This window comes from Paecilomyces variotii, assembly GCF_004022145.1.
Source record: "Paecilomyces variotii strain CBS 101075 chromosome Unknown C8Q69scaffold_1, whole genome shotgun sequence".
NCBI lineage: Eukaryota > Fungi > Ascomycota > Eurotiomycetes > Eurotiales > Thermoascaceae > Paecilomyces > Paecilomyces variotii.
In genome coordinates, this window is record NW_021167140.1 from 4729757 (window position 1) to 4756975 (window position 27219).

The 27219-nt window shown below is 47.2% G+C and overlaps 10 protein-coding genes across 10 annotated transcripts; 5 read left to right on the forward strand and 5 right to left on the reverse strand.

The window, feature by feature from the left end:
• Nucleotides 1-144: 144 nt before the first annotated feature.
• On the reverse strand, nucleotides 145-2557 carry C8Q69DRAFT_55631 (putative cytochrome P450). The gene is made up of 6 exons (XM_028633787.1): nucleotides 1904-2557; nucleotides 1630-1816; nucleotides 1301-1571; nucleotides 1166-1240; nucleotides 477-1102; nucleotides 145-350 (listed from the first exon to the last, which is right to left on the reverse strand). The coding sequence occupies exons 1-6, from the start codon at nucleotides 2154-2156 to the stop codon at nucleotides 191-193; spliced, it is 1572 nt and encodes a 523-aa protein (XP_028489996.1). The 5' UTR covers nucleotides 2157-2557; the 3' UTR covers nucleotides 145-190.
• A 456-nt stretch (nucleotides 2558-3013) lies between these two features.
• Nucleotides 3014-4748, reverse strand: C8Q69DRAFT_394754 (putative cytochrome P450; the record flags this gene model as incomplete). The annotated part of the gene is made up of 5 exons (XM_028627662.1): nucleotides 3014-3182; nucleotides 3244-3410; nucleotides 3462-3569; nucleotides 3628-4472; nucleotides 4529-4748. 5 exons carry the CDS (start codon nucleotides 4746-4748, stop codon nucleotides 3014-3016), a joined length of 1509 nt encoding a protein of 502 aa, XP_028489997.1.
• Nucleotides 4749-5284: 536 nt separating this feature from the next.
• C8Q69DRAFT_524906 (putative ankyrin repeat-containing protein) lies at nucleotides 5285-9078 on the reverse strand. The gene is made up of 3 exons (XM_028633596.1): nucleotides 8774-9078; nucleotides 8381-8721; nucleotides 5285-8306 (listed from the first exon to the last, which is right to left on the reverse strand). The coding sequence occupies exons 1-3, from the start codon at nucleotides 8911-8913 to the stop codon at nucleotides 5479-5481; spliced, it is 3309 nt and encodes a 1102-aa protein (XP_028489998.1). The 5' UTR covers nucleotides 8914-9078; the 3' UTR covers nucleotides 5285-5478.
• A 509-nt stretch (nucleotides 9079-9587) lies between these two features.
• Nucleotides 9588-10001, forward strand: C8Q69DRAFT_454603 (hypothetical protein). Its single transcript, XM_028629711.1, has 2 exons — nucleotides 9588-9754; nucleotides 9826-10001. The coding sequence occupies exons 1-2, from the start codon at nucleotides 9637-9639 to the stop codon at nucleotides 9969-9971; spliced, it is 264 nt and encodes an 87-aa protein (XP_028489999.1). The 5' UTR covers nucleotides 9588-9636; the 3' UTR covers nucleotides 9972-10001.
• A 615-nt stretch (nucleotides 10002-10616) lies between these two features.
• C8Q69DRAFT_454606 (hypothetical protein) lies at nucleotides 10617-12082 on the forward strand. The gene is made up of 3 exons (XM_028629712.1): nucleotides 10617-11165; nucleotides 11217-11523; nucleotides 11588-12082. The coding sequence occupies exons 1-3, from the start codon at nucleotides 10686-10688 to the stop codon at nucleotides 11629-11631; spliced, it is 831 nt and encodes a 276-aa protein (XP_028490000.1). The 5' UTR covers nucleotides 10617-10685; the 3' UTR covers nucleotides 11632-12082.
• A 1985-nt stretch (nucleotides 12083-14067) lies between these two features.
• C8Q69DRAFT_454607 (hypothetical protein) lies at nucleotides 14068-15124 on the forward strand. The gene has a single exon (XM_028629713.1). It carries the CDS (start codon nucleotides 14307-14309, stop codon nucleotides 14865-14867), a length of 561 nt encoding a protein of 186 aa, XP_028490001.1. The 5' UTR covers nucleotides 14068-14306; the 3' UTR covers nucleotides 14868-15124.
• A 188-nt stretch (nucleotides 15125-15312) lies between these two features.
• Nucleotides 15313-16389, reverse strand: C8Q69DRAFT_454609 (hypothetical protein). The gene has a single exon (XM_028629714.1). It carries the CDS (start codon nucleotides 16207-16209, stop codon nucleotides 15793-15795), a length of 417 nt encoding a protein of 138 aa, XP_028490002.1. The 5' UTR covers nucleotides 16210-16389; the 3' UTR covers nucleotides 15313-15792.
• A 3593-nt stretch (nucleotides 16390-19982) lies between these two features.
• On the forward strand, nucleotides 19983-21562 carry C8Q69DRAFT_56459 (kinase-like domain-containing protein). The gene is made up of 4 exons (XM_028633791.1): nucleotides 19983-20354; nucleotides 20410-20711; nucleotides 20758-20835; nucleotides 20889-21562. The coding sequence occupies exons 1-4, from the start codon at nucleotides 20155-20157 to the stop codon at nucleotides 21377-21379; spliced, it is 1071 nt and encodes a 356-aa protein (XP_028490003.1). The 5' UTR covers nucleotides 19983-20154; the 3' UTR covers nucleotides 21380-21562.
• Nucleotides 21563-22332: 770 nt separating this feature from the next.
• Nucleotides 22333-24772, forward strand: C8Q69DRAFT_56433 (organic solute transporter Ostalpha-domain-containing protein). Its single transcript, XM_028633789.1, has 6 exons — nucleotides 22333-22699; nucleotides 22802-22952; nucleotides 23024-23321; nucleotides 23381-23506; nucleotides 23561-23710; nucleotides 23776-24772. Exons 1-6 carry the CDS (start codon nucleotides 22657-22659, stop codon nucleotides 24679-24681), a joined length of 1674 nt encoding a protein of 557 aa, XP_028490004.1. The 5' UTR covers nucleotides 22333-22656; the 3' UTR covers nucleotides 24682-24772.
• Nucleotides 24773-25499: 727 nt separating this feature from the next.
• On the reverse strand, nucleotides 25500-27163 carry C8Q69DRAFT_56437 (putative COP9 signalosome subunit 6). The gene is made up of 3 exons (XM_028633790.1): nucleotides 26816-27163; nucleotides 26242-26760; nucleotides 25500-26186 (listed from the first exon to the last, which is right to left on the reverse strand). Exons 1-3 carry the CDS (start codon nucleotides 27084-27086, stop codon nucleotides 25729-25731), a joined length of 1248 nt encoding a protein of 415 aa, XP_028490005.1. The 5' UTR covers nucleotides 27087-27163; the 3' UTR covers nucleotides 25500-25728.
• Between the last annotated feature and the right edge of the window lie 56 nt (nucleotides 27164-27219).

Sequence of the window (27219 nt, forward strand, 5' to 3'; positions counted from 1 at the left end):
GGCATGTGGTATACTGCCGGGCGGTGAGGCAGGTTTCTCGGTCAAGATGGTTGTTGTTAAGTGGGTTTATTAAGATGATTCCTGTAAGAAGATACTAAAACATCTAATCCAACGCCTGTCACGTTGCAATTGGACCATTATCCAAAATCTACGATTGCTCACATATCAAAACATGACCCAATGATAGATCCTAAACAACCAAAATTCTTACACCTTTGCTGTCCAGTTTCACTCGCGGTGTGAAGAAGTCATATTTATAACGCACGTCGCTCTTGTCCGTTTGATATAATTTGTAGTCGAACCGTCGGAACATCATGCCCATGACGAAAAAGAGCTCGGCCCAAGCGAGACTGTCCACAACATTGTCCATTTGGTCAGTTTCGGTCATTTGAAAGACTTTGGAAATAACCAAAAAGAGAGAAAAGAAAAGGCGCAAATGTGATAGCAGGAAGATTTATGCCAATCTAGCAACTTACTTTATTCCCAAGCACATCCTAGTACCCCTTCCAAAAGCCAACAAATAGTGCTCCAGCGGCTGGCCGTCGGGAGCCCTAGGATCATCAAGCCATCGCTCCGGATGGAACTTGAAGGAATCCGGAAAAAGTATTTCATCGTGATGCACATCTACAATGGTCATGCTGACCGTTGTGCCTTTCGGGATCGTATACTGATCGTTATACCGCAGGTCACGATCAGGATGCCGCCGCGGATTACGAGCAGATATACCGTAAGACAGACGGAGAGACTCCTGGATACAAGCCTTCAGGTAAGGGAGTTTCTCGAGCTCGAGAAGCGAAGGCATTACAGTGTCGCCGTTGGGGAAGGCGTCATGCAACTCATTCTTGAGACGTCGGTAGATAGCCGGCGTGTCCACGATGTGAAAGATGCCAACGGTCAACGCGAATGCCGTAGTTTCAACACCAGCGGCAACAAGGATGGTAGCTTCGTCAGCGAGGCGTTGCTGCGCTTTGTCGCTGGCGGGGAGCGTCGTCGAAGAGAGTATTTCACGGAAGATGGTTGTCCCAGTCTTCAAGTCTTCTTGTTTCTCCGGCTTCCCGCTGAGTTGGCTATTGATGGCATGGCCTATTATAGACCATTGGTCCTAGGTAGGCCTGTCAGCCTTCCGCACTTTCTTCACATGGAGGAAAGAGAAAAAAAAAAATACTCGTTTGAGGCGAAGCAAGCTCGCCATGCTTGGTAGAATCATTTCCATCCATGCATCGGGTATAGAATTCAGCGCCTTACATTCTGTCAGTTAGGTAGGGTAGACACAGCAACGGCAGACAAAGGCATAGATTACAGTAGTGACCCACGGAAAAAAAGACGCAACGTGCGCTGAGCCCCCAATCGCCATTAACGCCTCATGAAATGAGTCAAATGTCGGCGACTCGAGCTGTTTATAGCTAAAGCCAAAGGCGTACTCCATAATTATATCACCCGTGAAGGCAGGTAACATCCCGGTCACCGAGAGAGGTTGCTTGCTTGCTTTGAATTCGGCGATTCGCTCACACAACAGCTCGGTTTGCTGCTGGATGAGATGTTCTAGAGAGAGGACAGAGCGGCGAGAGAACCTTTTTCCTGTTAGGTGATTGCGACTAGAATTGAATAGCAAGAGAGATTAGGTATTACATCGGATTGAGGACGGCACGTCGTCTTCGATGAGTCGAGGCATCGGCTGTCGTGAATACTGACGACGGGCTACCAAATTTGACGTCCCATCCGGGCTTCTCGACGCGCGAATTCTTTGCGTAGACTTCATCGTAAAAGGCTGAATCGCGGATGTGAATCTCATCGGGTGCAACCCGGACAATGGGACCTGATTTTATTGCACGATGACTTAGTTTAAGAGATCCTTTTTTTTATTCTCTTTGTCTCTAGTCGCAAAAAGGGGGAAAGGAGATACCGTAGATATCATGCAACTTGTTAATGTGGAAGGAGTACTGCCCGCTCAGCACGATCTCATAGTAAGCCTCGTACCACCTTGTCAGAGCTGGCAGTCTCGGACCTGGGATATGCGCCAATGGACTGAAATACAAACGGTACACGGCAACAAGAACAACATATAATGACCAGAAAGCTAGGATGGTAGTCCAGAAGACCACAGCGAATGAAGGCTGGACGCCGATGCCGACGCCAACCGCATCGAAGTCGACCATGCTGGCGGATTTTGCAGAGGTTGGCGATCAGGAGAGGAAATACCTAGCAGCAGCCTTTCTCATACCTAGAAATCGGAACAAAGGCATTAGTTATCTCCTTTGAAGGCGGGGTTTGCTAGCTTAGCTTCACGACAACTGCGCTATATAAGATCCCCTTCTCGATACCTTCACACTGGCGGGGTCAGTTGAGGCGTGTAGCCTCATCCATGCAATATTGCCGATCAATCAACTGCTGAAAACGTCGCACCGGCGACTGTCAGCCGCGCTACCGATGATACCACCCCTCCCACAGCATCTGTCATAGTTATCCAAGGGATTTTCGAGTATATCCCGGTGGCTGATACTAGTTACATGACAGGCGTTGGGTTGCAGAGAATATATACGACTGCCTGACTGTGTCTAAGACTTACCATCTCGTTTCCATCGACAGCCTTGCCAAATTTTTAAATCTTTAGCCTAGACTAGAAAGGACCATCAAGTGCAGTAAAAGAGGTATGCTTTGTCAAGTTTCCTTTCTGCACAATTCGCTTCCTGAGCAGTATTAGAACTGATAATAAAAGATACCTCGGAGGTGCGAGTACTGACTATGAATTTCTCGAAATAGACAACGGTTTCTTCTTCTTCTTCTTCTTTTTTTTTACGAGATACTTCTCTGCGTTTGTAATCTGGTTTTCTTCGTAAGTTTCTGCTCGGTAGAAGTGTATCCAAATAACTCCCTTTGAATGATCCTTAACGACTATTATATTCCGAGGTTTAGGACCTCCCGCGTTGTATGAGCGCTTTATGTTTTTTTTTTTTCAGGACGCCGTTGATGAAATTATCCATCCGTCGCTGCGTATCTCCACGGGGATGCCTTTCTACAGACTGCTAGTAACCTTAATGCGCACACCCTGCGAATCTAATCTCGGGCACGGAACAAAGAAGTCGCGTTCTGGTTTTACATCGTCGACCGTGGTCTCGAAGAGATCCATCTCGAAACGAGCTGCGACAGTGGACAGGGTAAGGTATAATTCTGCCCAAGCGAGGCTGCGAAGTTCAGTTATGTGAATCAGTAAGACGAGATACGAAAGGGGAGGGGGGGTTGTACTTTATGCCCAGACATGACCGACTTCCTTTAGAAAAGGGTACCAAATACCGCTCTAATCGGACGCCATTCTTCTTCTGTTCAAGCCATCGTTCGGGTATGAACTCTTCAGGATCCGGAAATATACTGGGGTCCTGATGGATGAAGTAAACACTTTCGCTTACAGGGGTCTGGAAAGGTCATCAGCGATCGAAGTCAAGATTCAGCTTCATGGACCTTACTCCAGGAGGGATTATCCAATCACGGTATTGAAGAGGTTCATGTGCAATCCGTGGTAAGCGACTCATAACGCCAACTTTCAACCGCAGACCTTCACGGATGACCGCAGTCTAGACAAAAAAAAGTTGGTCGACGCTCTCTGTATCAAATGAGCCACTGAGGACTTACCAGATACGGGAGCTTCTCTAGATACGGCAGTCGGGGTTTGCCATCTGGTATTGATGCTAATTCCTCCCGCAATTTGTTTAGAATCGTCTTATCCCTAAGTAGATAGAACGTAATGAGCGTTAACGTTCCCGCTGTCGTTTCGCTGCCAGCACCGACCACGGACTGCCCTTCGTCAATTAATCGATCCGCTGATTTCTCTTCTGGTGGAAGATCACTATCGAGCATTGTGTGGAAGATAGTTCCATTATTTTTATTCCCCTTAGTATGTTCTTCCATCATGATCGTAACTTTGTCTTTGACTATATTTGCCCATTCCATCAATGCAGCTGCGTTTGGGTCAACCTTCTGCAGAATTGACATGGGGACAGATTGTAGTATCGGCAGCACCCACGGAAAGTTGCGTAGGAGGATCCCATTCTCCAGTGCTGAAACAACAGCATATCTCCAGGTGAGTCGAAAATCTTCATGCGCGAGGTAATTGTAGCTCTCCCCATATGCGTAATGACAGATGACGTCCATGCTTAGAGCCATGTAGGCAGCATCCAATCGGATGACTACCTGAGCCTGGATTGCTTCCCGTAGACGGGCACACAGCCTTTCAATCTTTTCCACAATCAACGGTTCCATACGTGCAACTGCTTGCTTGGAGAAGAATGGATTGAGCGCACCCCGTCTCAGACGGTGATGGTTGTGAGAAACCGTGGCGAAGGAAGCCTCTGGTGTACCAGCGAGGACTACCCAATGCTTATATTTGTCTCTCTTTCTGGATGCAGGAGCATAGAGCTCATCGTAGAAATCAGGATCTCTAATATGGAGTTCATGTGGGTTAATGCGGACGATGGGCCCTATAAGGGATCAGTCTCCGGAGCGGTGAACTCAGATGGAGGTCGAAAAGCTTTACCGAATTCCTGATGCATTTCCTGGATTTTCCACACAAACATCCCGCGGCGGATCAAGTCATGGTAGGTTTCATACCAGCCTGTCAGAGCGGCGATTTTCGGCCCAGGAAACTTCGCGAGCGGATGAAAATACAGTCTGTATATAGCGCCACAGATCAGGTAAAGAGCCCCAGCCACAAGAGCGGCGTAAGCCAGATTTCCAAGAGAGACTTGTACTACCATGCTGGGTAATTACCCAAGGTAATGTTGCGAATATTGTTGTCGGTAACGGATTTCTTGGTGGGGATGGTGAGTTGGATGGAGAACCCACGTTCTACAACGGGGGTGCAAGGACATTTGGCCCCATTAACGAACGCTTTAAGTAGCGGGCTGAAGGGGGGTGGTCAGACGTGGACTGTGCCCCAGCTGCATATTATACGTAGCGTAGGTCCCTTGAGCTTTCACTAACCGAACTACAAATTGTATATCATTAGGAGAGCTAATAAGCGTGTCTCTATGAACCAAAGACTCGTACTAGCGGCCAGAAGAAACGAACTTTTGCTTCGCGTCAATAATGTATACATTAATTGAAGGTGCAACGTGTTGGACCTGCCGAGTAAGATTTAAAAAGTGTGATAAGAACCGCCCCATTTGCGAGAGTTGCACTGCGTTGGGCATCGATTGCTTTTATAGCTCCAATTGTCAACTCGTCCACTTAATATCACTACATATATTCTACTCGATGACTACAAGTGCGATATGTACAGTAGATTGTTCTTCCGGCCTGACAGTTGAAATATTCTCCTCCAACATCTCTACATCGAGATGATATATCTGTGTAATTTGTAAGGTAAAATTCTAACTTTGATAGAGGTAACTTCATCTTCCAACATGTCTCACGTTGTGTAACCTCTGGATAACTGGGATTTCTTGGAATATCGGCTGCGGTGATTCAGTCTCAGGAATAGAGAATTCAAGCACCAGGGTATGCTCTCAGCCACTCAGCAATTTCAATGTGGCCTTCTTTCTGCGCGTAGCCCGCCGCGCTCGTGCAGACAGCTCTTAGATCCTCCGGTCCTTGATAGACATTCAAAAGCAATTGCAGCATATCCCATCGCCCATTCTCTGCAGCGCCAACGATCGCTGTCCGTCCCTCAATTGGTGCTGCTGGTGCTGCAACGTCTGCTCCACGCTGTAGAAGTGTAATGGCTACCTGAATGAAGCCCTTCATTGCAGCTGCCTGAAGGGCAGTCGCTCCGAAGTATTCCGCGGGAGGCGCATTCACATCCGGGTTACGTTCCAAAATGAGATTTATGGTGTCCATATTGTCCGACAATATCGCTTCCTGAAGAGGTGTTCCTGCTCCTGACGTAGCGGGGATGTGTACTGACGCGCCTTTATCAAGAAGAACAGAAATAGGAATACAGGTCCCCCATTTGTATTTCATAATACGCTGCAAAAATGTCGTTTTGTGTTCCTTGTGGTGCCAGTTGATATCGGCATCTATCTCCAGAAAAGATTCAAATAAACGTGATCCCTCGTTCTCTGATTCATGATCAAGTGGAAGACAATCCCATGCCTGCCGGATGTGTTCGTCCCGCAAAGGCTTCGGAAGAGTCAGTATCCTATCAAGGATCAACTGCGTAATCTCATTATCCTCCTTAAGATGATATAAAGCCTGTGCAAAAGGCGATCTGCCGTTGATAATATCGAGTATGCCGTCTGTTTCCAGAAGGAGATCGATTATCTCATGCACACCATCCTTACGTACTGCGTCCCAAAGAGCATACCCAATGTAAATGGGGGTTTTGTTTTCCAAGAACAGCTCCACCAATTCTCTATTCCTGTGACGGATGGCCCAGCTTAACGAACTCTCCAAATGATAATAGTCGTCAATATTGGCGCCATGTTGTAAAAGATATTTTACCCCATCCGGCCAGTCAGCCTTAGAAGCTTCCTGAAGAGGAGTCCCACAAACGGAAGAAGCTGGAGCATTCACATCTGCATCATTTTGGATGAGGATTGCCATCATCGAAAGGTCCCTATGGCGTATGGCAGCTTGAAGAGCAGTCCTACCTCTGTATTTAGATCCTGGCGCATTCACATTCGCCCCCAGGCCTATAAGGTATTTCAGCAATTCAGTATGACCGCCATCTGCCACCGCTTCTACAGCGGTAAGGCCTCTCTCAAGCGCTGGGGGGGCGTGTAGATCAGCACCATTGGCATACAGAAATTCAAACATATGCCTATGACCTCTGCTTAAAGCAGCCTGTAGCGCAGTCATTCCTCCTGTATAACAGGCAGGCGCATTCAGGCTAGCGCCTTGCTGCAACAAAGCCAGGGCAATAGGAATACTTCCACTTTCCGCACATGCCTGGATAGCTGTTCGGCCAATGAATGTAGCAGGGGGGGCGTTCACGTCAGCTCCATTCATTAGTAATAGCGAAACAATTTCTTCGTTCCCCAGCTTGGCTGATATCTGAAGCGCGGTATCCCCGTAACCCGTAAAAGTTCTGGAATCAGGATCGACTCCGACAGAGAGGAACTGAGCGACAAGGCCAAAGTTTTGATTCTCAGCTGCGTATTGGATTGCAGTTGAAACGTTATTGTGATACTCATAAAGTTGCGTGTCTCTCAAGATGTCCAGGCTATCAAAAAAAGTGGTTCCAAAAGGGGGGTAGGGATAGACAATTGCTGAGGCTCCATGTTCTAATAGTATCTGTACAATCTGAGAATTATCGTTTTTGGCAGCAATTTGGATCGGAGTTTCAAGGGAACACGAGTAAAAAGGCCCGACTATACCACGCAGCTCGTATTCGGCACCATTAGGGGCATTAACGTCGGCACCCGCTTCAATGAGAGCCTTCACCAACTCTAAATCATCACAGACAGTAGCTGCCTGTAGAGCAGTCCCGTAATACTTTGGTAGGTAAACATTCACCCTAGCTCCTTTCCTTAAGAGAAGAGCCACAGCCTCAAGATTGCCCATTGATGCGGCAAAAAGTAGAGGGTACCCAGGCTCTACATCCATGATAAAGCGTTCAGGATCCGCTCCACAGGCGAGAAGTGTACGTAACACTGGAGTTCTTTCTCGATTCATTAGGGTCCGAACCCGATTCCAGCCATTCGGTTTGGCAATCTGAGGCCTCGCTCCTGCTTTACACAACAATTCAACCATTGCCAGGTCATCATTACGAACTGCTGCACAGAGTGGACTCCATACGAATGTGTCAGGGTGAACTCCATGTTCCATAATTTTCCCAGCAAGTGAAGTGTCTCCTGAATAAACAGCCTCGAGGAATAGCTTTCTCAACAATATCTTGAGAAAGGGTGGTGTCGGTGAGCAGACCCTAGCTAATTGTTCCGTCGTCAGTCCTCCAAAGAACGAAGATATTGGCTGGTGGATGAGTAGATTATTGATAAGCATGATAATAAAACAGTTTATCAAGCGTCTCACAGTCGAAATCGGAGGCATGATTCCCGAATTATCACACACACTGTTCGAATAGGCCTCTTTATGTTCCAGGGCCTCTGGAAGTACATAGTGGAAGAAAAATTGATCGTTTCCATCCGCCGTATCAGACCGTACATATGACAGCGCATTTCCTCGGAGAATGTCGGGGCTTTTTCGAAGTGTCGAGATTTGGTGTCTTATTGTCCGCAAGCAATCAAGGTCATATGATTGACTCCAAGTCTTTCCTATTCTGTCAAGAACGCGAATTGCGTGTCGGGCATACAGCTCGGCACCCCTTGCGCGTCCGGCATTATGAAGCGGGAACGTTTCACGTAACATATGTTGTACTACCGATAGTCAGATATCATTCATATATCCACTCCAACCCCTTTTTCAATAATTAAAAACGAGGGATACATACTGAAAGTTTGGACTCTCTCCTTGAACTGCACCGATGGCAAGTTACCGATGTAGACCTCACGATGGCTCAAAGCAAAGTTATCGGCGGGTGGAGTAAAAATGGTGATACCCTCAGGAGTAGATGCATCCTCCATGCTTTCGAACGTGCTGGTGAAGGTGACATGGCGCGCAATTTCTTTCTGGACCTTGCTCCGTGGTTGCAGTGTTCCATGGAGCAATATATTGCTCTTTTTGCCTTCTCGTGCTCGACTCCTCAGTTTCCTATCCGCGTACTTCCAAATGCTAGATTTCGAATTTTTTGCGATTCTCCAGTCCTTGAGCTTCCTTGTGTACTGGTTCTTGCTGCCAGTCATGTCAGTTCCCGTTCGACTTTCAAGGAGAGACATCTTAATACCTTGCTTGAAAACCATGATTAATGAACACGCAGTTCATTGTCCGCTCTAGAGTTGATCCAGACTCTAGATAAAGGGTAATTATTTCTTGCTTGTGCTTTTCCCAATTCTTATCGGGAATTCTAGATGGCTTTTTCGACATCGTTTCGAGAAAGTACCCGAGTCGAGAGGATCACTGATCAACGGAAAGTCCAATCCACTTTTGAAGTTGTTCATTTATTTACCAGTAGAAACAGAACTCATGAGAGTCTGAGTCCGAAATCAAGTGGCCCGGGTGGTCAGTGTAATATATTTTTCCTGCGGCCAGCCTTGCAGCTATGATCCTTGACGTCAAGGTCTGACAACAGTGATTGGTTGATTCCGGAATTTGATTTAGATACAGCCTCACGGTGGTGTCAAAGCACGATTGGCTGAAGCCGGGGTTTAGCATTGCCACGTAATAGTATCATAACCAGCTAGTCGGACCAAAAGGAGGATTTCCGCTTGATCTTTGTAGATCTGGCGGTACTACCATACAATCTCAATTTTCAACTTGATTCGCTAAGGCCAGAATCTGAAATAGAGGACTTGTCTAATACTTACCAGAATTCTGTTTTTGCCTCTTAGTTTGCATCCCCAAGCGGTGCCCTCTCTCAGCAACGACTTTGTAAAATTGTCATTATCCACTCCGCGCGTCTTATTGGAGACGACCGAAATCTGCTTTTCAGAGCATCATTCCCCTATTCCTTACCCGACTTTATTCTTAGAAAGTTCACCGACCCAAAAAATTTTGATCGTACCTCTAAGGAGACAATTTAAAGCTGGCAGTAATGGCGATGGTCACTACATCTCTCGTCTTTCGTAATTTCTCTAGGGCCGTTATACTATGGCGTGGTCGGTAGCAGTCGTTATTGCCTTGGTTAGTCTCATTGTCACTGCTCCTTCGTCCCTGCTAGTTGTTTGGGCCTATTACAGACGAGATCAGCAGGAATCACACAGGGCAGGTAAGTCAGTGGGTCGAGTGTATACTAGGAATCAAACGCTCATGTACTAATTACTATTTCTGGCTCCTTAGAACCCATGTCAAACTATACCATTACCGCCGAATACAATCCTCGAAGAACGGCTCAATTGGGCATATACAATGAGGAAATGTTACTCGAGACAGGCCCACATAGGCGCAGCACTCGAATGAAATTTGATGGTCTACGCTGCCCTTGATGTTATTATTTGGCACATGTTCTTCCTGAGGCTGGTAACTGAGAAGATAATAGCATGTGTGGTACGCTTTCTTCACGACCGAAGAAAGTTCATAGATGGCCACCCATGATTTATTTGTCTTGGAGCAGCCGCGATCGAACAAGGTGCCCTTGAAGTCTAGAACATAAGCAGCATGAGGTTATCAAGCCATGATCCGAGTCCTTTACGAGGAAAAGCCTATATTTTAGGTCATGGGCTCGTCCCAGCGTTATTACTTGGAAATGAGAGATCTGGACCCTTATTAAATAAAAAGCCCTCCGGAGCTGATCTATCTTTGTAACGTCGATAATTCGCAAATCAATGCTATCAAGGACGCTGCGAAGAATACCGTTCTTCATAATGAAGCTCCCAGCTATCACTGTCAAGATCATATTCTTGAGTTCTTAGATGATTTGGGGCATAAAGGAAACATTCACCGTAAAAATGCAAGCTATATTTGGAATAAGAGAAACCTGGCATACAAACAGGAAATTTTCGTGTGGAAAACGGTGTTTGTGAAGGTTACCTGATGATGAGCAACGAAATGGACCAATCAGGGGAAGCGCTGGCCAGGTACTAAATAATAATGTTTCGCCAGCGCTCAACAACCATCACTCTCGCCTCATTGCAGAATGAAACTTCCTCATCACCTCAGCTCTACACGATCTCGATATTGATACTATCCATTTTCACAATATGTTGATTACAGAGAAAGAAATCTTGAATCCTTCCATTCCTGACCTGCCCAGCAAAGAGCTCGTCATTGAGCTCTGCAAGAGGGAAGGGTCTCGCCGCAATCACCTCACCTACTCGAGCAAGGATAGGGAAATATTCATCAAATACAACAATGCTTCAATGAGTGAAGCGCACACGCAGTTGTTTTTCTACAATTACATGATGTCCAAAGATAATCCGGTTTTTCGGATTCCTGAAATATACCACGCTTTCCAGACCGAGGGGAAGGGAACATATATCCTCAAGGAAAATATCGACATTGAAGGCCAGGCCTCTGATGAACAGAGAGTCCAGGCTCTCTGTGAGTTAGTCAGTGTTCCCCCGCCATCTGGTGTGTTTGGCAACATAGGCGGTGGCCTTATCCGGCATCCCATTTTTGATGATGAGGAGGCTCCTGTACACTTTGCCTCTACGGCCAAGTTGGAAGCATATATCAACAGGGTATGTTCTGATATTTACTACATATCACTGAAGTACTAATACCTCTCAAAGGCTCTTCAGTGGTTCAATAGAATCAATGGCCGACAAGACAAAGTTGATTTCAGTAACGAACCACTTATGTGCTATTATGCAGATTTTCACCGCAACAATTTTCCTGTCGATGTAAATGGTCAACTTTGGGTGATAGATTTCGAACACGCCGGTGTCTTGCCATCTAGTTTCATGAGTTATGCGCTTCGTGCACATCCTAGAGGCCTATCGCACTCTCTCCGAAAGGAAATCCCAGTTCCAGTATCGAACAATCTAGTGGCAATGGGCAATGCTTCCTATATCTTTAAATGCGTACATAATGATTTCCGTGAGTTGAGATATCCCCCCTATTTCCCTCAATATTCAAGATACTCATAGGATCCGTATCGCAGATATTTCCCCCGAAAGAACTCCAGACCACCAACCTGGCCAGTAGCTTGATATCTAGAAATGCTCTGTGCTCCTCTAAGCGTACCTGGTTATGCATAATTCTTTGCCGCAATGACTAATTCTTGAGTGAATAATGAGATGGTTGAAAAGCTATTTCCTTTCACAGCTGGGAATGTGAATCGGCAGCTCATTACTCCTGATTTGTCTCTGGCCCTATTATATATAGGCTTCTTCCTTCCACTTTCTCTAGGAAAATGCAATCTCATCTGTCACTTGTACTTATAAATCGCCCACAATAGATTAGCAACTAGAACTATCATCTGCCTTTCTTTATTTGTTAACTTCGATATAAGAATCTAGCTGATATTTTCAATAGCCCAAACGGCTTCATTTTAGGATAGCTGACATCGATCCAGGAGGATTATAAACTTAGCTTTCTGGTTCTTACTCTATAAGCCATTTATATACAGGCTCATTCTTATCCTTTTTCTTTTGGCAAGTATAATCTGCTGTTTATTACAATACTTTATGAATTACCGCCAACGGATTATCGACTAGGATTATTGTCTATCTTTCTTTACTTGCAGAACTCAATATAAAGATTCAGCCGATGTTTTGAACGGCTAAAATGGCTCAATATCAAGATAGCCGACCTCGATCCAGGAGGATTATGGGTTTAACCCCGCTTCCGCCTCCTCAATTTCCACCTCCTCCACGTCATCCTGTGAATGAAGGTGCCATAATCTACAAGTCTCCCGACATTCCTAGGAGTCTTCTCCATAAGCAAGTAAATGACTATTACTTGGAAATCCTAAACGGCGGAGAGAAACTTCCCAAAGACCTTGAAGCGGAAGATCCGGAAATGCTCAGACGAGTGAAAACCCACATTATATTGAAGATCTTCTTCAGCAATCCGTGCTATTGATATCGTCGCACCAATCCGTCTCTGGCAGAATTTCGAGATGGAAGTACGCATGGCTGTATAAAATGCAAATCTCAGCCAAAGATTCCTTCATCACGAGCTGGCTGGGCCGCATGGTGCTATGAACTGCTCTCACATCAGGGAAGTGAATTGCCCATGCTCGAACGAGGGCGACGTCCAGGGCATATTCACCTAGCAATGTCTTAACAGCGCTCTACCAGGAAGAAGGGACTCAATGCCAGTTCAGCTCTGGCCATTCGACAACGACTGACTGTGGAGGAATCCCCGATATAATCCTTGCTGTATCTACTCTGAGGACCCTGTTTGTACACCGCCTAGAGCTGAGTGGGATTACAAAACCTGATTTTGAGGTCGAATCAGTCTACCAGGTATTAAAATTTAGATATCTCTATTGGATTAGTTCCACGGGACACGCAATCAACACCTAAATTGACTCCCCGCAAGTTAAGTTAATAAGAAAGCTCCAATACCTCCTGAAGCGAGTATCTTAAGCCAGAAAGTGGGTAAAAATTGAAGACAATACTAATACCAGCGCGCAGTTAGAGTAAGTCATTTCTACTTTCTGTAGTGAAATATGCTGACTTTCTATCAAGCGGAGCCACGGATTCGGAAAAGACCATACTCCACGTTATGGGCTCTACTGGGCGTTATTATTTCGAAATAAGAGCATCAGACCCTCACCTCTCAAAGTCCATTGAGGAAGTTTTTATAATCTTTTCTGACTCTACTTTTAGAACCTTGTTTGTACGCAGCCTAGAGCTGAGCGGCATTATAAAACTGGATTTTGAGGTCGAATCAGTCTATAAGGTATTAAAATTTAGATATCTTGATTAGATCAGTTCCATAAGATATACAAATAACACCTTAATTAACCCCCCGTAAGTTAAATTAACAAGGAAGCTCCAGTACCTCCAGAAGTAAATATCTTGAGCCCGGATATGGGTAAAAATTAAAGGCAATAGTATTGCCCGCGTGCAGTTAGAGTAAGTCATTTCTGCTTTCTGTAGTGAAATATGCTGACAGCCAACGAATTTCAGAAAGAGATGCAGCGGCTGCACAGGCTCCGCAAGCACAAATGCGCCACAGCAACGGCAGGATATCGAGCCGCATCAGCACTCTCGATACTCCGATGTATTGGCCTTTGAACCTTATATATCAGTCAATGGTCAGGGATAAACCTGAGGGAGTTGCTACGGGAATGATGAATCTGGTTTTGAATCATTACTCCGAGTTTTTGGGGATTTAGAGCAACGAGTCCGGACATCGGTAGTCGTGACCGAAGATCTAGTGATTATACTTATACTTTCTTGAGTGCTTCCATGACTACGAACTGTTGACCGTAAGTCTGTTGTATAGATTTGGATGATTTTGTATTATGGCGATAACCAATGCAATAAATTCAATGCTCATGTCCATCTACCATGTAAATCCTTGCTGATAGAAGACGAATCGCTCAGCAAGCTTAGAATAGAAGTACCTGGTTATAATGGTTCCAGTAATGGAGCAGCGTTTGAAAACTATGAGAGACAAATTCTTTCTGCTGGATGTTTTCTTCGTGCCATCAAGTCGTGGCAGAGTCCACATTAGGGGCCGGCTCATTTAGCACCTAAGCCAGCGGTGACTTAGATCATGTCTCTCCAGTGCTGTGCCTTCATCTACATTATTCAGTAGTCAACGCCATCCTGTCTTATCATCATAATACACAGAAGCTATTGTCGTGGATATAGAGAAACTTCACTCGCAAGAGCTGTTTAGCAGCCAACAACTCCAAATCAGACATGGAGCAGACCTCCCACCGAGAAATTGCCTTCATATCCGGCCCGCTAGACACTGGCCCCGACGCTAGTTATTTCCGCAAACACTACACCAAGCGCATTGATGCTGCCATCACTCGTGGCGACGACTTCATAATCGGGCCTATTCCTTATGGAGTGGATGCAGACGCCCTCGATTATCTCCTAGCATACCCCGTATCTCCCTCCCGCATCACCATCTTTGTCACCCCCGACGAGGACCGTATGTGGGGTACCAAGTTACGCAACCGCGGTGTGAGAGTCAATGTTTTGAAGCATGATCCAGAGAGAGGTACACCAGGCCCAAGGGATCGAGATGCTGCGATGACGGCAAATAGCACATATGACATTCTTCGTTGGCGCACACGAGATGAAGCAAAACAGTTCTATGGCAAGGCATGGAGAGACGGACATTTGACGAATACAGAGCGGAATTGGAGACGCAGACGGGGCATTGGTGAAGATGTTGTCATTAAGGAGGAAGATATTGATTTCTTCATGGAGGATGATAGAGCAAAATATAAGGGGAGTTGTCTCGTGTCTTAAGCTGTTTGAGCAACTTGTCGACAAATTTCTCGTACCTATATCGAACAGAGTCGAAAGTCCGCTATAAAGAGGAAGAAGGTCCATTCCAACAGATTCCCTTATTAGCTGATAGAATGCTGAGTCGGGGCCCCTCTATCGTTTATCAAAGCTAGCTCCGGATGTTTATGTACGACTTAATAGCTGTTGACGTTGTACTGTATATACTCCTTTGCAAGTCCTTTCTTATTGTACATAGCATCTAAGACATTGTTTTAAACCCAAATTCTTCTTATTACAGATACGGTACAAGGACTAAATAGCTATCAATCGATCACGTAAAAAGATGATCGAGGGATTTCGCTTATACTAAGCGTACGCATCTGTACAGTACAGTATGAACAATTCACATGCATGAGTGCATGATATAAGGAATCTGTATGGTTAGACACTAGATGATAAGAGTTCTGCGAGGAAAAGCCATTAGAAGCAAGCCAACGGGCAAGATGGTTGATCTGCATCAGATACTGATACTGAGGACTAACAGGTAGCTACCGACTCCAGGATGCTAAATCCAGCACCAGCCTTCATTCCCCTTGGACGACACGCATGCCAATGATAAAGGTACACATCGTCATCCTGAAAAGTGTCAATAATCTCCAAGCCACCGTATTCGAGGCTGGCAGATACGCCTGGGGGCTATGCCACGACAACATGTTGCTGGAGGCTGGAGCCCGTAAAGAACCCATAGGTCCCCTCCAACTGCTTCTTGGCCGTCACAGAGTGTGACTGATCCAACCTATAAATATGCCTCGCATCGCCCAGCATTTGTAGTCACCTTTTCATCTCTTTTCTCGCCCTTCCCCCTTCTCTGGCATATCTCATTACACAAAGTAACCAGCTTGAAGACCGCAAAATCATACATATCATTTATTGCAGAATTGGATAATCAGCCGCAAGCACCATGGTACGTGGATGCTGCTGTTTGGGGAATGCCTTGGTGCGCTAACGAAATCTGAAGAACGGCCCCTACGAGGACAATCCCTTTGACGGCTCTAGAGTACTTGACAATGATTGGGACAACCCCAAATCCATCGTGTGCAGCATGGAATCGGTCCTTAAAGTGTTCTCGTTCGAGCAAAAATACTACCTTTGGGACGAAAGAGAGGATAGAGTTTATCGAGTTGAGAGACCGACTGAGGCAAGCGACATTATCGACGCATTCTTGAAGAACGGTGTCCAGGACTTTGAGCTGACGGAACTGGGGCCGGCGGAGCTGATGGAGATGGAGACGGAGGAGCAGAAGTTGATGAGGGAAATGGAGTGGAAGCAGCAGAATAAGGCTCACCATTGAATGAGAAGCCATAGGTCTAGTTGTGATGCTTGTGAAGCCATTAGATACTAAACTGTGCACAAAACCATGAGTTTCAGATTTCCCTCATCATCAAGATCTATTTCTGTGAATGTATCATTTACTCACCGGGTTCTTTTTAGCCAGGATCTACATTAGATCTTGAATCTACTCGTGTGGCGTAGCTGAGTGCGGGGTATTTGCAGATCCCACGTAGGATTGTGATTACATGCAGACAAGGTTCCCTGCGGAAGAGATTATTGTTCATGCCATATACTATAACACATGCTGTGATATAAGTAGATGCTTCTGCATGGATATTTTGTGGGAATATTATTGTTTTACAGTCGTGAAGCATTCGATGCCCCTTCCGGTAATCCATTTCATGTTTATTTTCTTGTTGTATGTACATACATACATCTTTGAATGGCGTCTCCGACGCATGCCGGTAGTCCGACGCAATAATGTCTTCCACACTTGAAGATAGTTTTCGGTGCTCACTTTCCGGACAAAGTCTAGGCAGACGCACAGTAGGATAGTCAGATAGCTAGCTTCAGCATCCGGATAGCTCATGAACCAAGCATCAGCCATATTCCTCCGTCAGCCTCCGGGAATACTCCTCATGTTGGGCAGTGTATTCGCGTTCATGGGTCTTAGTATGGTTCACAGTGGTTGTCGATAAGTGTACTATATGCAGATTGATGCCAGATCACCCCAGCTCCACCTTGGTGGACCTCCAGCTTCTTGCGCCATCCAACCTCAGCCATGTCTGCTCGTGTATGAGAAGTGTTCGGTCTATGTCTGTATGGCTCTTCCCGTATGATAAATATCCCTGTCTAGATCGCTTATGTTTTATTGTATATAGCAATGATTTTACTCCCTTGTACAAGGACAATATAGAAGACAGGATAGAGTCGATAATCCTGAAGCAAGAATGAACGGATGCAATATATTCTCTCTATTGTACTGATGGAAGACCCGAAGCATGGTATGAACGTACATCACCTAGCTCTATGTAAGACTGAATGATGATCGAATTTTGTCGGATTAACAACGAGGCCGGATCATCTAGAACCTGTCGAATGAACGAGATGGAAGCAAAGATATGGGCAGAACATGTGGCGAGGCTGAATCCTCTTGCATCGGTTACTGTCTCGAGACAGTAATCTGTCTGATATTTATGCTAACCTACCTGGTATAGGACGTAGATAGTGTCTGAGAACACATTTGAGTCAGGCTTGCCTTATTGAGAATAATATCCTTAAGTATAAATTCGAATAACGTTCAACTTACTGAAAATAGAAGCCCCCTAAGAATTTTCCTTTTGTATCTTGGTCTATCCTATTATTGATTGTTGACGGACGATGATCTTCAGGAGCTTTTAGATAAGCAGAGTGGAGACTCCCGGCAAGGCGCTTAGACTAGTCCGTAAGGATACTAGCGTATACTCACCATACGGCAGCCGTCGCGTTCGGCAAAGTATCGCGCTTGGCTTCACTCTCGAAGCTGTGTTCCTAGCAATGGCAACTTGAGTTACCTGCACCATCGACACAGCAATATCTAACGGATCGATTCGAGATCCTGCATAGGTGCGCACTGCGCACCATTCTGAACAGTCACAATGACCGACTACGCCAAATGGAAGGTGACCGACTTGAAGGCGGAATTGAAGCGTCGCGGCATACCCCAGACAGGGTTGAAGGTCAAGCAGAACTTCATCGACAAACTTCTCGAGGCAGACAGCGCGACGGCAGACTCTACAGGTGGTGAAGAGAGCGGTGCGCCAGAGCAGGATACCAATCAGCCGACGGAAGAACCGAAACAGGCCCCAACCGTCGAACAAGATCATGGGGAGATAGAGCAACAGTCGCAGGCTCCTCCCGAGCCAGAATCCGGCAAGAGTCTGGGAGAGGAGACACCGGCGGAGTTAGAGAAAGTCCCGGAAGGAGTCAAGGAGAATGATGCAGCGACAGAGGTTAAGGAGACCCAGGAGACAGATCAAGACCAGGCGGCATCGCAGCAAGGCCAAGAGACTTCAGAACAGATCGCTCAACAGAAAGTGCCAGAGGACGCAAAGGGTGGTCTTCAGGAGCAGATGGATGTGGAGCGACCTTCGGAAGAATCAAAAGCACCTCCTGAGGCTACGAGTCAGCAGTCACTCGATACCGAGAAACCCACATCGACCCCTGTGGAAGAAGTCATTGAAGACATGCGAAAGCGCAAGCGTCGCAGTCCTAGCCCCCATACAGCTCTGGATCCGGTCGTCCAGAAGAAGGTGAAAGGAAACGATGGAAGCCCCCGTGTTCTTCTGAAGGAGGATGTGGGTGCTGAAAATCTGCCGCAGCGTGCCGTGGGCGATGCTGGTGATATTGAAATGGATGAAGCTACACCTGATGGAAAATCTACCTCCGAAGAAAAGGGAGAAGTTCGAGCTTCTGAGAAAGAAGGAGTCGATGAGAGTGAGAGGGCAGCCCCCCCTTCGTCCGAACAGGATGCGGGGTCCAAAGACCAAGCTTCCCATGTCGATCAAGAAAAAGAACGCCAACAATCACCTCTTCGAGACATTCCTGCCGATACGGATGAGGATGGAGCTGTCGAGCCTGCTTTGCACCCAGCAACCTCTGCTCTCTACATCCGCAATTTCATGCGCCCCCTCCAGCCGGCAAATCTCGAGAACTATCTTATCTCCCTGGCCACTCCTCCAACGACATCTCCAAATCCTGATATCATCTTGGACTTCTTCCTGGATTCGATCAAGACTCATTGCTTCGTCAGCTTCGCTAACATCTCTGCTGCCTCGCGGGTCAGGTCAGCGCTCCATGGCCGAGTCTGGCCCAATGAACGAGACCGGAAACCATTATGGGTGGACTTCATACCAGAAGAGAAAACCCGCGAGTGGATCAGCATCGAGCAGAGCTCTGAAGGTCGAGGTCGAAGTGGGCCACGCTGGGAAGTTGTCTACGAGGAGACGAGCAATGGTATTGAGGCTGTTCTCCAGGAAGCACCGTCGCTTACGGCGGCCGCTGGCTCTGGGCGGGCGATGGGGCCGAATGTCCCGAAAGCGCCTCTCGGTCCGCGCGGAAGCTTTGCCGATCGGGATCCACGAAGAGGCAGTCAAGCTTCTGCTGAACCCAGAGCTCGCGGTGAGGGATTCAAAGCTCTTGATGACTTGTTCAAGTCCACCACGGCGAAGCCCAAGCTCTACTATCTTCCTGTTCCCAAGGAGGTAGCGGCCAGACGTTTGGACAAGTTCGATGAACTCGCACGTAGGGGACCCTATCCCCGCCCTGGCGGTGACGAGACAAGGCGCATCAGCTTTGAGGACACCGACTTCTTCGTCGATCAAGGACCAGAATATGGTGGCCGCAGACGTGGGGGCCGCGGTCGAGGCGGTGGTGGTTATGGAGGCCCTTGGCGAGATAGCTGGAGGGGCCGAGGCCGTTGAATGCAAACTGTTAGCCGTCTCCGCAACAAGGGAGAGCGTGTTCTGACAAAGATGAAAAGTGCATGGTCATGGTTCCGTTCATGTCGAGAATGCGGGCATTTTCGACTAGATATCTATTGTGTGGAATATACCGGCGAACTGTTATGGTTGTGCCTCGCATTTCTGATTGTTTATTGGGCTGGTTTGCGCACATATTGAAAATCCTGTAGAATAGTTGTAGTATATTAGTTAGAATGTACGATCAAAGCAGCCTAGCAAGCTAAGGATTGAAAAAGCCTCGCATGAACATCCTAGTCATTTTTAGTAATAAAAATAAATATAAGCGCTTCTTACATTAGAAGCGTGAAAATGTTCTCACATACTTATCGGCGAAAATACATCTTCACCCACTGGGTCCGTACGCCTCAGGCATCCACCGACCTTATATCCATGCATCTTCCACCCATGCATTCATCTATCCACCCAATAATATAAACTGGCCATCCTTACTCTCTTTACCTTTTAGATCTCCAGAAATGTCCTCAGTCATCCGTCCAACTTTATCTGCTACAAGGAACTCTTTATCAAAGTCGTCTCTTCGTCCCGGCGACCTTCTTCAAGGCGCCCATTGGGACTACCGCGTCATCGACGCTGTCAAAGGAGATAACACGCACACATCCACCGTCTTCAAGGCCAAGGTCATTCCACACAAGGATGGCGCAAATACCCCCCTATGGTTGGTTGTGTTGCATCAGCCGTCTCCAAACTGTAAGGCTAAATCTGCCACCTAGGGCTATAATCAAAGCAGCTCCACCTGGCAATGCAACTGCCAGGGAGAACCTGGACTGTGAACGTTCTACTTATCACCTTCCTGGTGTCGCCTCGGCCGTGTGCTTCCGGAAAATGTACGATGCCATGATTGACGACGGCAGTGATGGCAGTGTAACGTATATCGCTTTGGAATGGCTGGACACCACTCTTGCAGAGGTGAAATACCAGCCTGACATTCTCACCTACGCCCTCATCAAGACGGTCCTAGAGGCAACGTTAACCAGTTGCGTCGTTCTGGAGGACCAAAAATGTGTGAATACAGGTACAGTACCTGGTCTTAAAGAGTTAGCATTCCCTAATTAGCCCAGACTATAAACCTGCCAATATCCTGCTTTCTGACGTCGCGAATGGCCGTGTCACTGCCAAAGTGGGAGACTTGGGACTCGGTGAGTAAGCGCTAATAGACGAGACAGATACCCTTTTTCTAACATGCTTATAGTATTTCCGGCTGGTCATCGTCTCAACGCGCAGCCATACGCCATGCGCGCTCCTGAAGTTTTCCTAGGCCAGCCGTGCACTGCGCCATCGCAGGTCTGGGCAGTTGCCGCGATGCTGCTTTGCTGGATCAATCCTGGTGTCTTGGGCGCGTGGGACAGCCCTCATCCTCTCATCAATGAGGCTTGGTGTATGGCAAAGATCAAGCGGCTCTTCCCCGAGTGGAATATTCCAACTCCTAACGAAGTCGAGAGAATTACCCTTAAAAATGCCGTCCAATCTGCCAGACGTATCACTGAAGAGGAGCCAGTCATGCAAGCGATATTGCCATTCGAGAAGGAGCCGCAAAAGGTGAAGATACCGGAGCAGCTGAGGGAACTTCTTCGTCTCATGTTGGTGGTCAATCCGAGCGAAAGGCCCTCCGCATCATATGTGCTGGCATCGAGGGAGTTCAAGAATTTGATGCTATGGAATACTCCCCAACCGCAGCAATAAGGAGATCAAGCGGAAAGGGAAACACGCAAGGAAGAAATCATTTTATCCACCTGGGCCGGCAGTTGCGGGAAAACGATTGGTATGAGTATAGAAAGCCAATCATTAGAGTTAGCATATGGTCCCAGATGCTGCTTTATGTCTTCTCCTCCGTGAGACTATGCGAGTACCTTGAGGGGATTTCTCGCGCGAACTCGGGAAGAGGTTAATACTGCAGAGTCAGTGGCATCTTTCTCGAATCATCGTGATGGCTTTCTGCCAGTCGATCAAAAAGGAGAACTCCTAGTTGGTCTACCTGGATCTCTAACACATTGAAATGGTGGATCGCTTGCTGATTGCTTTTAATCCAGAATATTAAATTCGGAATCATTAAAAATGAGCTGGGGACGAAATGGGAGCTCGGGGGAAGCCCAACGTGAGCCAACGCAAGCAGGCGGGAGTAAGTATGGTGCGCGCTGACGAGATGGAGGCCTGGGCGCGGGAGCAAAGCGGCGGGAGTCTTGATAAAAAAAAAATGGGCGACCGAGCAGTTGCAATTATTTTCCTCGAAAAAACCATAGATAGTCTAGTTATTATTAGGTGATTGTTGATCGGAAAGCCAAGACAAGCAAGCTTTGCGAGCAGTTGATGTGAAATGCTTATTTTGGCTGATTGACACAATTTATTGGATGTCGAAGTGCCCATTCGTGATCGTCGAAGCTTGTTGGAGGGTAAATAAATAACAAACATAGATACTCAGCTGGGACGAACGGATGGCCCGGATGACCATGTGTCCATGATCTACAGAAACAACGCCATGAAGAAAAAAGAAGATGATGGCAAGGCGCACCGTGCACAGCCATCGTCGTCCTTGCAATCTGAAACTTGAGAGGCCAAAATGGTTTTATATGCGTCGATCGTGGCACCCACCAAGCCCTTCTACTAGTGGAAATGAGGCTCAGCCTCCCTAAGTGACCACCCAAGGTGTTCCATCACTTGTCTGCAGGCCTTTTTCTGTATCACTCGCTATGCTTGGGTGAAAGCGGTTACTCTTCCCAGCCAGGCCCAGGACTAACAACTCAATCTGGCCCCTCGCATTCTTTTATTATCAAAGCTGGCTCACGCTGCGTCCTTCGTTTTATTTCTTAAGTGCCCCGTGGTTCCCGAGACCGTTAGGCGCCACCACTCCCAAACGCGGCTCGCCCTTGTGCCTGACCCGGATAAGATACTGCGACCGCCTCCTTGATATCTTTCTCATCACCTACTCTCGTTTGCCTTTTTCTCTCAGCACTCCAGCCAGGATGGGCTGGCCGGTGTGCAATTCAACTCTGGAAGATGAGACAAGTACGTGCGATCCTTTCGATGTAGTGATGGCTGGTTTTTGGCCTTCGATTCCTGCCTGTCTCACATGAATCACAAAACTGACCAGGGTTCCCGCAACAACAGTCATAGAAGACCCTCTCTGGGAGGGAGGCATGACCTTCCATCGTATAGGTCTCTACGTATGCGGGGGGTTTGCACTGGTTGCGATCAGTATAGCTCTTGCCCTTGTTATGTGCCACGCCACTCATTACAGCAAGCCGCGAGAACAACGGCAGTATGTGCCATCCCTCCGCTGAAACACTTTGAGGAACATGTTGCTCACCCAATGTCTCTCGTGGATTTTAGTATTATTCGTATCCTTCTCATGATCCCTATCTACTCGGCCGTCGCTTTCCTTAGCTTCCTTTACTACCGACAGGCTGTTTATTTCGAGGTCCTTGGCGACTGTTATGAGGCCTTCACCATATCCTCTTTCTTCGCACTACTATGCCATTATATCGCACCGGACTTGCACAGCCAGAAGGAATATTTTCGAGGAATAAGACCGAAACCATGGCTGTGGCCTATGAATTGGTTACAGAAAGTTTGGGGTGGGGAAAATGGAATTTGGAGGACACCGCGAAGTGGCTTGACATGGTTCAATGTGCGTACCGGAAGGAAATAACTTGCTTGGATAATTATTCGGCTGACATTAAGGATAAGATCATATGGACTGGTATTTTCCAGTATTGTTTAGTTCGGGTCCTCATGACTATCGTCGCCGTTGCGACGCAGACCGTGGGCCTGTACTGTGAGGAATCATTGAGCCCTGCATTTTCCCACATCTGGGTATGTCGAGGCACTCTATCATCTAGGGTCTGTTTGAAACTGACGAGTTTCTAGGTCCTTGTCCTTGAATCCATCTGTGTCTCCATAGCGATGTATTGCTTGGTCCAGTTTTATGTCCAGATCAGACAGGATGTCAAGCAATACCAGGTGTTTATGAAAATCCTGTCGATAAAGCTCGTTATCTTTCTCTCCTTCTGGCAGACGGTAAGTCTTCTATTTATTCTTTTGTCTGCAGTCATAACTTTGAGTAGGATCTAATGCGCAGCTAGACTCTGATCTCCTTTCTCACATCTTCTGGTGCCCTTAAACCTACTCGCCTGGTCCAATCGCAAGATTTGAAGATCGGTATTCCTAATCTACTTATTTGTATTGAGATGGCCATCTTCTCCGTGATGCACCTGTGGGCTTTCAAGTGGCAACCATACAGGCTGGATTCACTCAATGCCAGCGCTGATCCCGAATTCTATGGAGGAAAGGCGCGATATAACGGAGGCTTTATGGGAATTAAGGCGCTGATCGATGCATTCAATCCTTGGGATCTCATGAAGGCTATTGGGCGTGGCTTACGCTGGTTGTTTGTTGGCCGCAAGACGAGAATGTTGGATCCCAGCTACCAAAATGATCCCAGCTCTTTTGGCATGAAGCCAACGGACGCTTCCGCTCCAGAGACTAGCTTTCCGGGACCGAATGTTACGGCTTATAAAGGACCTGGTGTTGGTCGTGCTGGTAGTGGGAGGTCGGACCGCTATGGTGGTTCTTCTCCGGATGACGAGGGCGAAGAGCTCCTGCCTAACGCGCAGCCCCAGCCGCAGTCGCATGTCCCACATGGCGAGATAGGAGTTGCCATGTCATCCTACGATGAGGAGCATCCTCTGCGTACGCACAGCAATTCTTTGAGCTACTCTGTCACCGATTCTCCGGTAGATTCTCGGTCGCATTCTCCTCTTCCTTTCCAACCATACCAAGCTTACCATAGTCCTTATCACAACCCATCCACGGCTTCAGAAGATGGACGACAAGGAAACCAGCGATTCTACAATTCATACCACCCGCAGGCAGGCACTACAAATGCATACCAGCACAGCGGATTATCGCATCAGGAGGAAATTCCTATGCCCATGCCAGCACCTTATCTTCCGCCTCCTCTCGATGACTATCATAATCAGCCAAGATGATAATGACATTAAACACTGCGCCGATCTTGTGGCCTGGCAAAAATACTCCAGACTGCCTCAACTCCTCGTTCACTAGTGATCGAGCCGCTTTATGTTATAATTATGCCTGTTGTGTCTTTATGGTATGCCATCGGATGGTCCTTGAAGGTGTTAGTTTCCTTGGTTTTTTTCTTGTGGATTTTCATCTCCAAGCATGATTCCCCTGTTCATAGCTCTTGCCTTGGCTTCGGTTTTCCTTTGTTGGGAAAGGGAGCGCACATTCGACTCGGTTTCTTTCTCTTTTTGTCTTTTCCCTCAGGTTGGTGTTTGGGATCTCGATTGATTCCCCATTATCGCTTGTTACAGATGGCTTTGTGCTTCTTGTCTGGCAAACTCGCGTTTCCTTTATCCTTTTTTTTTTTTGCTCTAGGGAAACAAAATTCTGTTTTGTTCCACCGTTCCAGCCCGACGAATAGACCCCTTCGGACAAAGCGCTGTCTTGAATTGTCATTCCGAGTCGATACCTCTCATGGCATTCAAACTGCCTGTGATAATGACTTGCTGTTATATTCCCCTTTACCTTTGCCTGCGGCCATCTTATCTCTTGCATTATTTACTTCTTTTTTTAGATTTTGCTTCGGGAAGGCTTATGTACCTAGTAGTACAGTATGGTGCTGGGTTTCGCCAAAACAGAATGTTGTTTATAATTTTCTTTTGTTCTCTAGCAATCGGTCGTTGATTTGACTCGTAAGAATAAATAGAATAACTTCATAGCGTGCGTTACGGAGGCAATACCCATGTTCACTAGCTGTTTAAATCGTTTGCAGTAGTCTTCATTCGTCAGAGCTATTTCGTACGTGGATGCATGTAGTGCCCTTACACATCTAAAGTATGGTTTTGATCGGCACCTGGGGCTTTCTGAATACATTTCTTGCACAACGCCAAGACTCCTTTGAACCCAGTAAGTGATTCGTAGAAGGTCGTAAAAAGTAAAAGGCAGCCCTGCGGCTCAAGGGCCGATTGAAGCAGTAAAAAAGCAAGTACTCTCTCGAATCCAGCGAAAATCTCTTAAGAGAGGAACATGGCGCCCGCAGCAGCACCATTCCGACCCGTAAAGTATTCGTCGTCCAGTCTGCTTTGGAATGCCATTTGTGTCTTCCGCGATGCGTTGGTTTGCTTTGTCGACTCGACGATGTTTGACTTGCGTCCCAGCTCACGCATTTCCTTTACGCTGTTTCCGAGCGCCCCTAGAAGAGATACGAGGGCGACGTCGTTACTCTGAGCAGTCCACTCGGTTGAGAAGGAGTCGTGGTCTTGTGGCGTGACAAGAGAGAGGTGGGAGATGAGGGCGGATACGTTGCGCAGGATTGAATGTGATAGCTGAGGGGCGGATCCTTCCTTTGACTCTGTGGACGGGAAGTTTTCCAGATATGATGGAGGCAGACTGGAGAGATAGCTCTGTATCACTCCAATGCGCGATTCGAGCGTCTTTACGGCATTCAAGCGAGTGTTGAGGTTCGCGATTACTGTCATATATTAGCCGTTGTCTTTAAGGATGATGGAATGACATGGATTCCTTACGGTCTTCATCCTCGGGGGTGAGCGCTGACGTTGTATCAGCAGGCTTCTGCTCACTCTCTGCACCCTTCTTCGTGCTCTTAGGACCCCTCTTTTTCTTCTCTGGCTGAGGTTGAGGCGCTGCAGCCGCCACTGCTGGAGCCTCTACTGCTGTAGCATTTCCTCCTCCTCGAGCGACGTAATCGACACTGATCATCTCCGCTTCTCCTGTCTCCACGGAATAGGGCAGCTCTCGGAACCTGATATTCGAGGAGGGCTCCTCCCCGTCAATCTGCATGGCCTTATCGCCCTCCCCAGAAGTGTCGCCCTCATAGATAGTTTCATAGATCGTAAGTGGTAGCTTGGCTCCAGCAGACGATGAATTCAAAAGGGACGGATGGAAAGCCAGAAACACTGCAGATTCGTTATATTCGTTGAGAATCTGACGGTGTATATGGAGGTGTGACGGCTCGGGACCTGAGGGCGGGGTGACCGTAAACCATCCTACAAGGTCAAGAGCTGGGTCCTTGTGGACATCCTTAACTATAATTACATAGTATCAGCATCGTATCTGATTTTGACAAACGGCATATCGTACATTGCTTAACTCTTTCCTCGAACCATGCTGTATGCAGTAGTGGCTCTCCGTTCGGTCCATAGATGACATTACACTCGAATGCATGCTCAAGGGTGACTTCACGGCCCTCCTGTTGGCCCAGGAGAGCTCCAATAATGGGACCTTGCTGCTGTCTTGCCGCATGTCTTGTGATATGATCGGATACTGTGAGGAGAACGAGAGGATGGAGCTGCACGTGCAGCCCTGAATCTGAGGATTTCGAAGAAATTAGAGGATTATGAGCTTCTGCCATACTGAACAACCGCTATGAACAGTATCACAAAGGACAGTATAACCGTAGATGAGATGATGGTTCTGGGAGTGTACAAGGTTGTAGCGTTGACACCGCGGAGTCTAACGTCCCACCGCGGTGTTTGTTCGGTTTG

What these genes read in the sequence shown, in the direction of transcription:
- C8Q69DRAFT_55631 (XM_028633787.1), bottom strand. Translation starts at nt 2,156, where the DNA reads ATGGTCGACTTCGATGCGGTTGGCGTCGGCATCGGCGTCCAGCCTTCA. An exon ending in CAAGTTGCATGATATCTACG is followed by an intron (nt 1,817 to 1,903) that starts GTATCTCCTTTC and finishes CAATAAAATCAG; the next exon opens with GTCCCATTGTCCGGGTTGCA. An exon ending in GCTTGCTTCGCCTCAAACGA is followed by an intron (nt 1,103 to 1,165) that starts GTATTTTTTTTT and finishes AGGCCTACCTAG; the next exon opens with GACCAATGGTCTATAATAGG.
- C8Q69DRAFT_524906 (XM_028633596.1), bottom strand. Translation starts at nt 8,913, where the DNA reads ATGTCGAAAAAGCCATCTAGAATTCCCGATAAGAATTGGGAAAAGCAC. An exon ending in AATCATGGTTTTCAAGCAAG is followed by an intron (nt 8,722 to 8,773) that starts GTATTAAGATGT and finishes CATGACTGGCAG; the next exon opens with CAAGAACCAGTACACAAGGA. An exon ending in GGAGAGAGTCCAAACTTTCA is followed by an intron (nt 8,307 to 8,380) that starts GTATGTATCCCT and finishes GACTATCGGTAG; the next exon opens with TACAACATATGTTACGTGAA.
- C8Q69DRAFT_454603 (XM_028629711.1), top strand. Translation starts at nt 9,637, where the DNA reads ATGGCGTGGTCGGTAGCAGTCGTTATTGCCTTGGTTAGTCTCATTGTC. An exon ending in GCAGGAATCACACAGGGCAG is followed by an intron (nt 9,755 to 9,825) that starts GTAAGTCAGTGG and finishes CTGGCTCCTTAG; the next exon opens with AACCCATGTCAAACTATACC.
- C8Q69DRAFT_454606 (XM_028629712.1), top strand. Translation starts at nt 10,686, where the DNA reads ATGTTGATTACAGAGAAAGAAATCTTGAATCCTTCCATTCCTGACCTG. An exon ending in TGGAAGCATATATCAACAGG is followed by an intron (nt 11,166 to 11,216) that starts GTATGTTCTGAT and finishes TACCTCTCAAAG; the next exon opens with GCTCTTCAGTGGTTCAATAG. An exon ending in ATGCGTACATAATGATTTCC is followed by an intron (nt 11,524 to 11,587) that starts GTGAGTTGAGAT and finishes TCCGTATCGCAG; the next exon opens with ATATTTCCCCCGAAAGAACT.
- C8Q69DRAFT_454607 (XM_028629713.1), top strand. Translation starts at nt 14,307, where the DNA reads ATGGAGCAGACCTCCCACCGAGAAATTGCCTTCATATCCGGCCCGCTA.
- C8Q69DRAFT_454609 (XM_028629714.1), bottom strand. Translation starts at nt 16,209, where the DNA reads ATGGCTTCTCATTCAATGGTGAGCCTTATTCTGCTGCTTCCACTCCAT.
- C8Q69DRAFT_56459 (XM_028633791.1), top strand. Translation starts at nt 20,155, where the DNA reads ATGTCCTCAGTCATCCGTCCAACTTTATCTGCTACAAGGAACTCTTTA. An exon ending in CCAAAAATGTGTGAATACAG is followed by an intron (nt 20,712 to 20,757) that starts GTACAGTACCTG and finishes TAATTAGCCCAG; the next exon opens with ACTATAAACCTGCCAATATC. An exon ending in AGTGGGAGACTTGGGACTCG is followed by an intron (nt 20,836 to 20,888) that starts GTGAGTAAGCGC and finishes ACATGCTTATAG; the next exon opens with TATTTCCGGCTGGTCATCGT.
- C8Q69DRAFT_56433 (XM_028633789.1), top strand. Translation starts at nt 22,657, where the DNA reads ATGGGCTGGCCGGTGTGCAATTCAACTCTGGAAGATGAGACAA. An exon ending in CTGCATTTTCCCACATCTGG is followed by an intron (nt 23,507 to 23,560) that starts GTATGTCGAGGC and finishes ACGAGTTTCTAG; the next exon opens with GTCCTTGTCCTTGAATCCAT. An exon ending in TTCTCTCCTTCTGGCAGACG is followed by an intron (nt 23,711 to 23,775) that starts GTAAGTCTTCTA and finishes ATGCGCAGCTAG; the next exon opens with ACTCTGATCTCCTTTCTCAC.
- C8Q69DRAFT_56437 (XM_028633790.1), bottom strand. Translation starts at nt 27,086, where the DNA reads ATGGCAGAAGCTCATAATCCTCTAATTTCTTCGAAATCCTCAGATTCA. An exon ending in CGAGGAAAGAGTTAAGCAAT is followed by an intron (nt 26,761 to 26,815) that starts GTACGATATGCC and finishes ATGTAATTATAG; the next exon opens with TTAAGGATGTCCACAAGGAC. An exon ending in CACCCCCGAGGATGAAGACC is followed by an intron (nt 26,187 to 26,241) that starts GTAAGGAATCCA and finishes AATATATGACAG; the next exon opens with TAATCGCGAACCTCAACACT.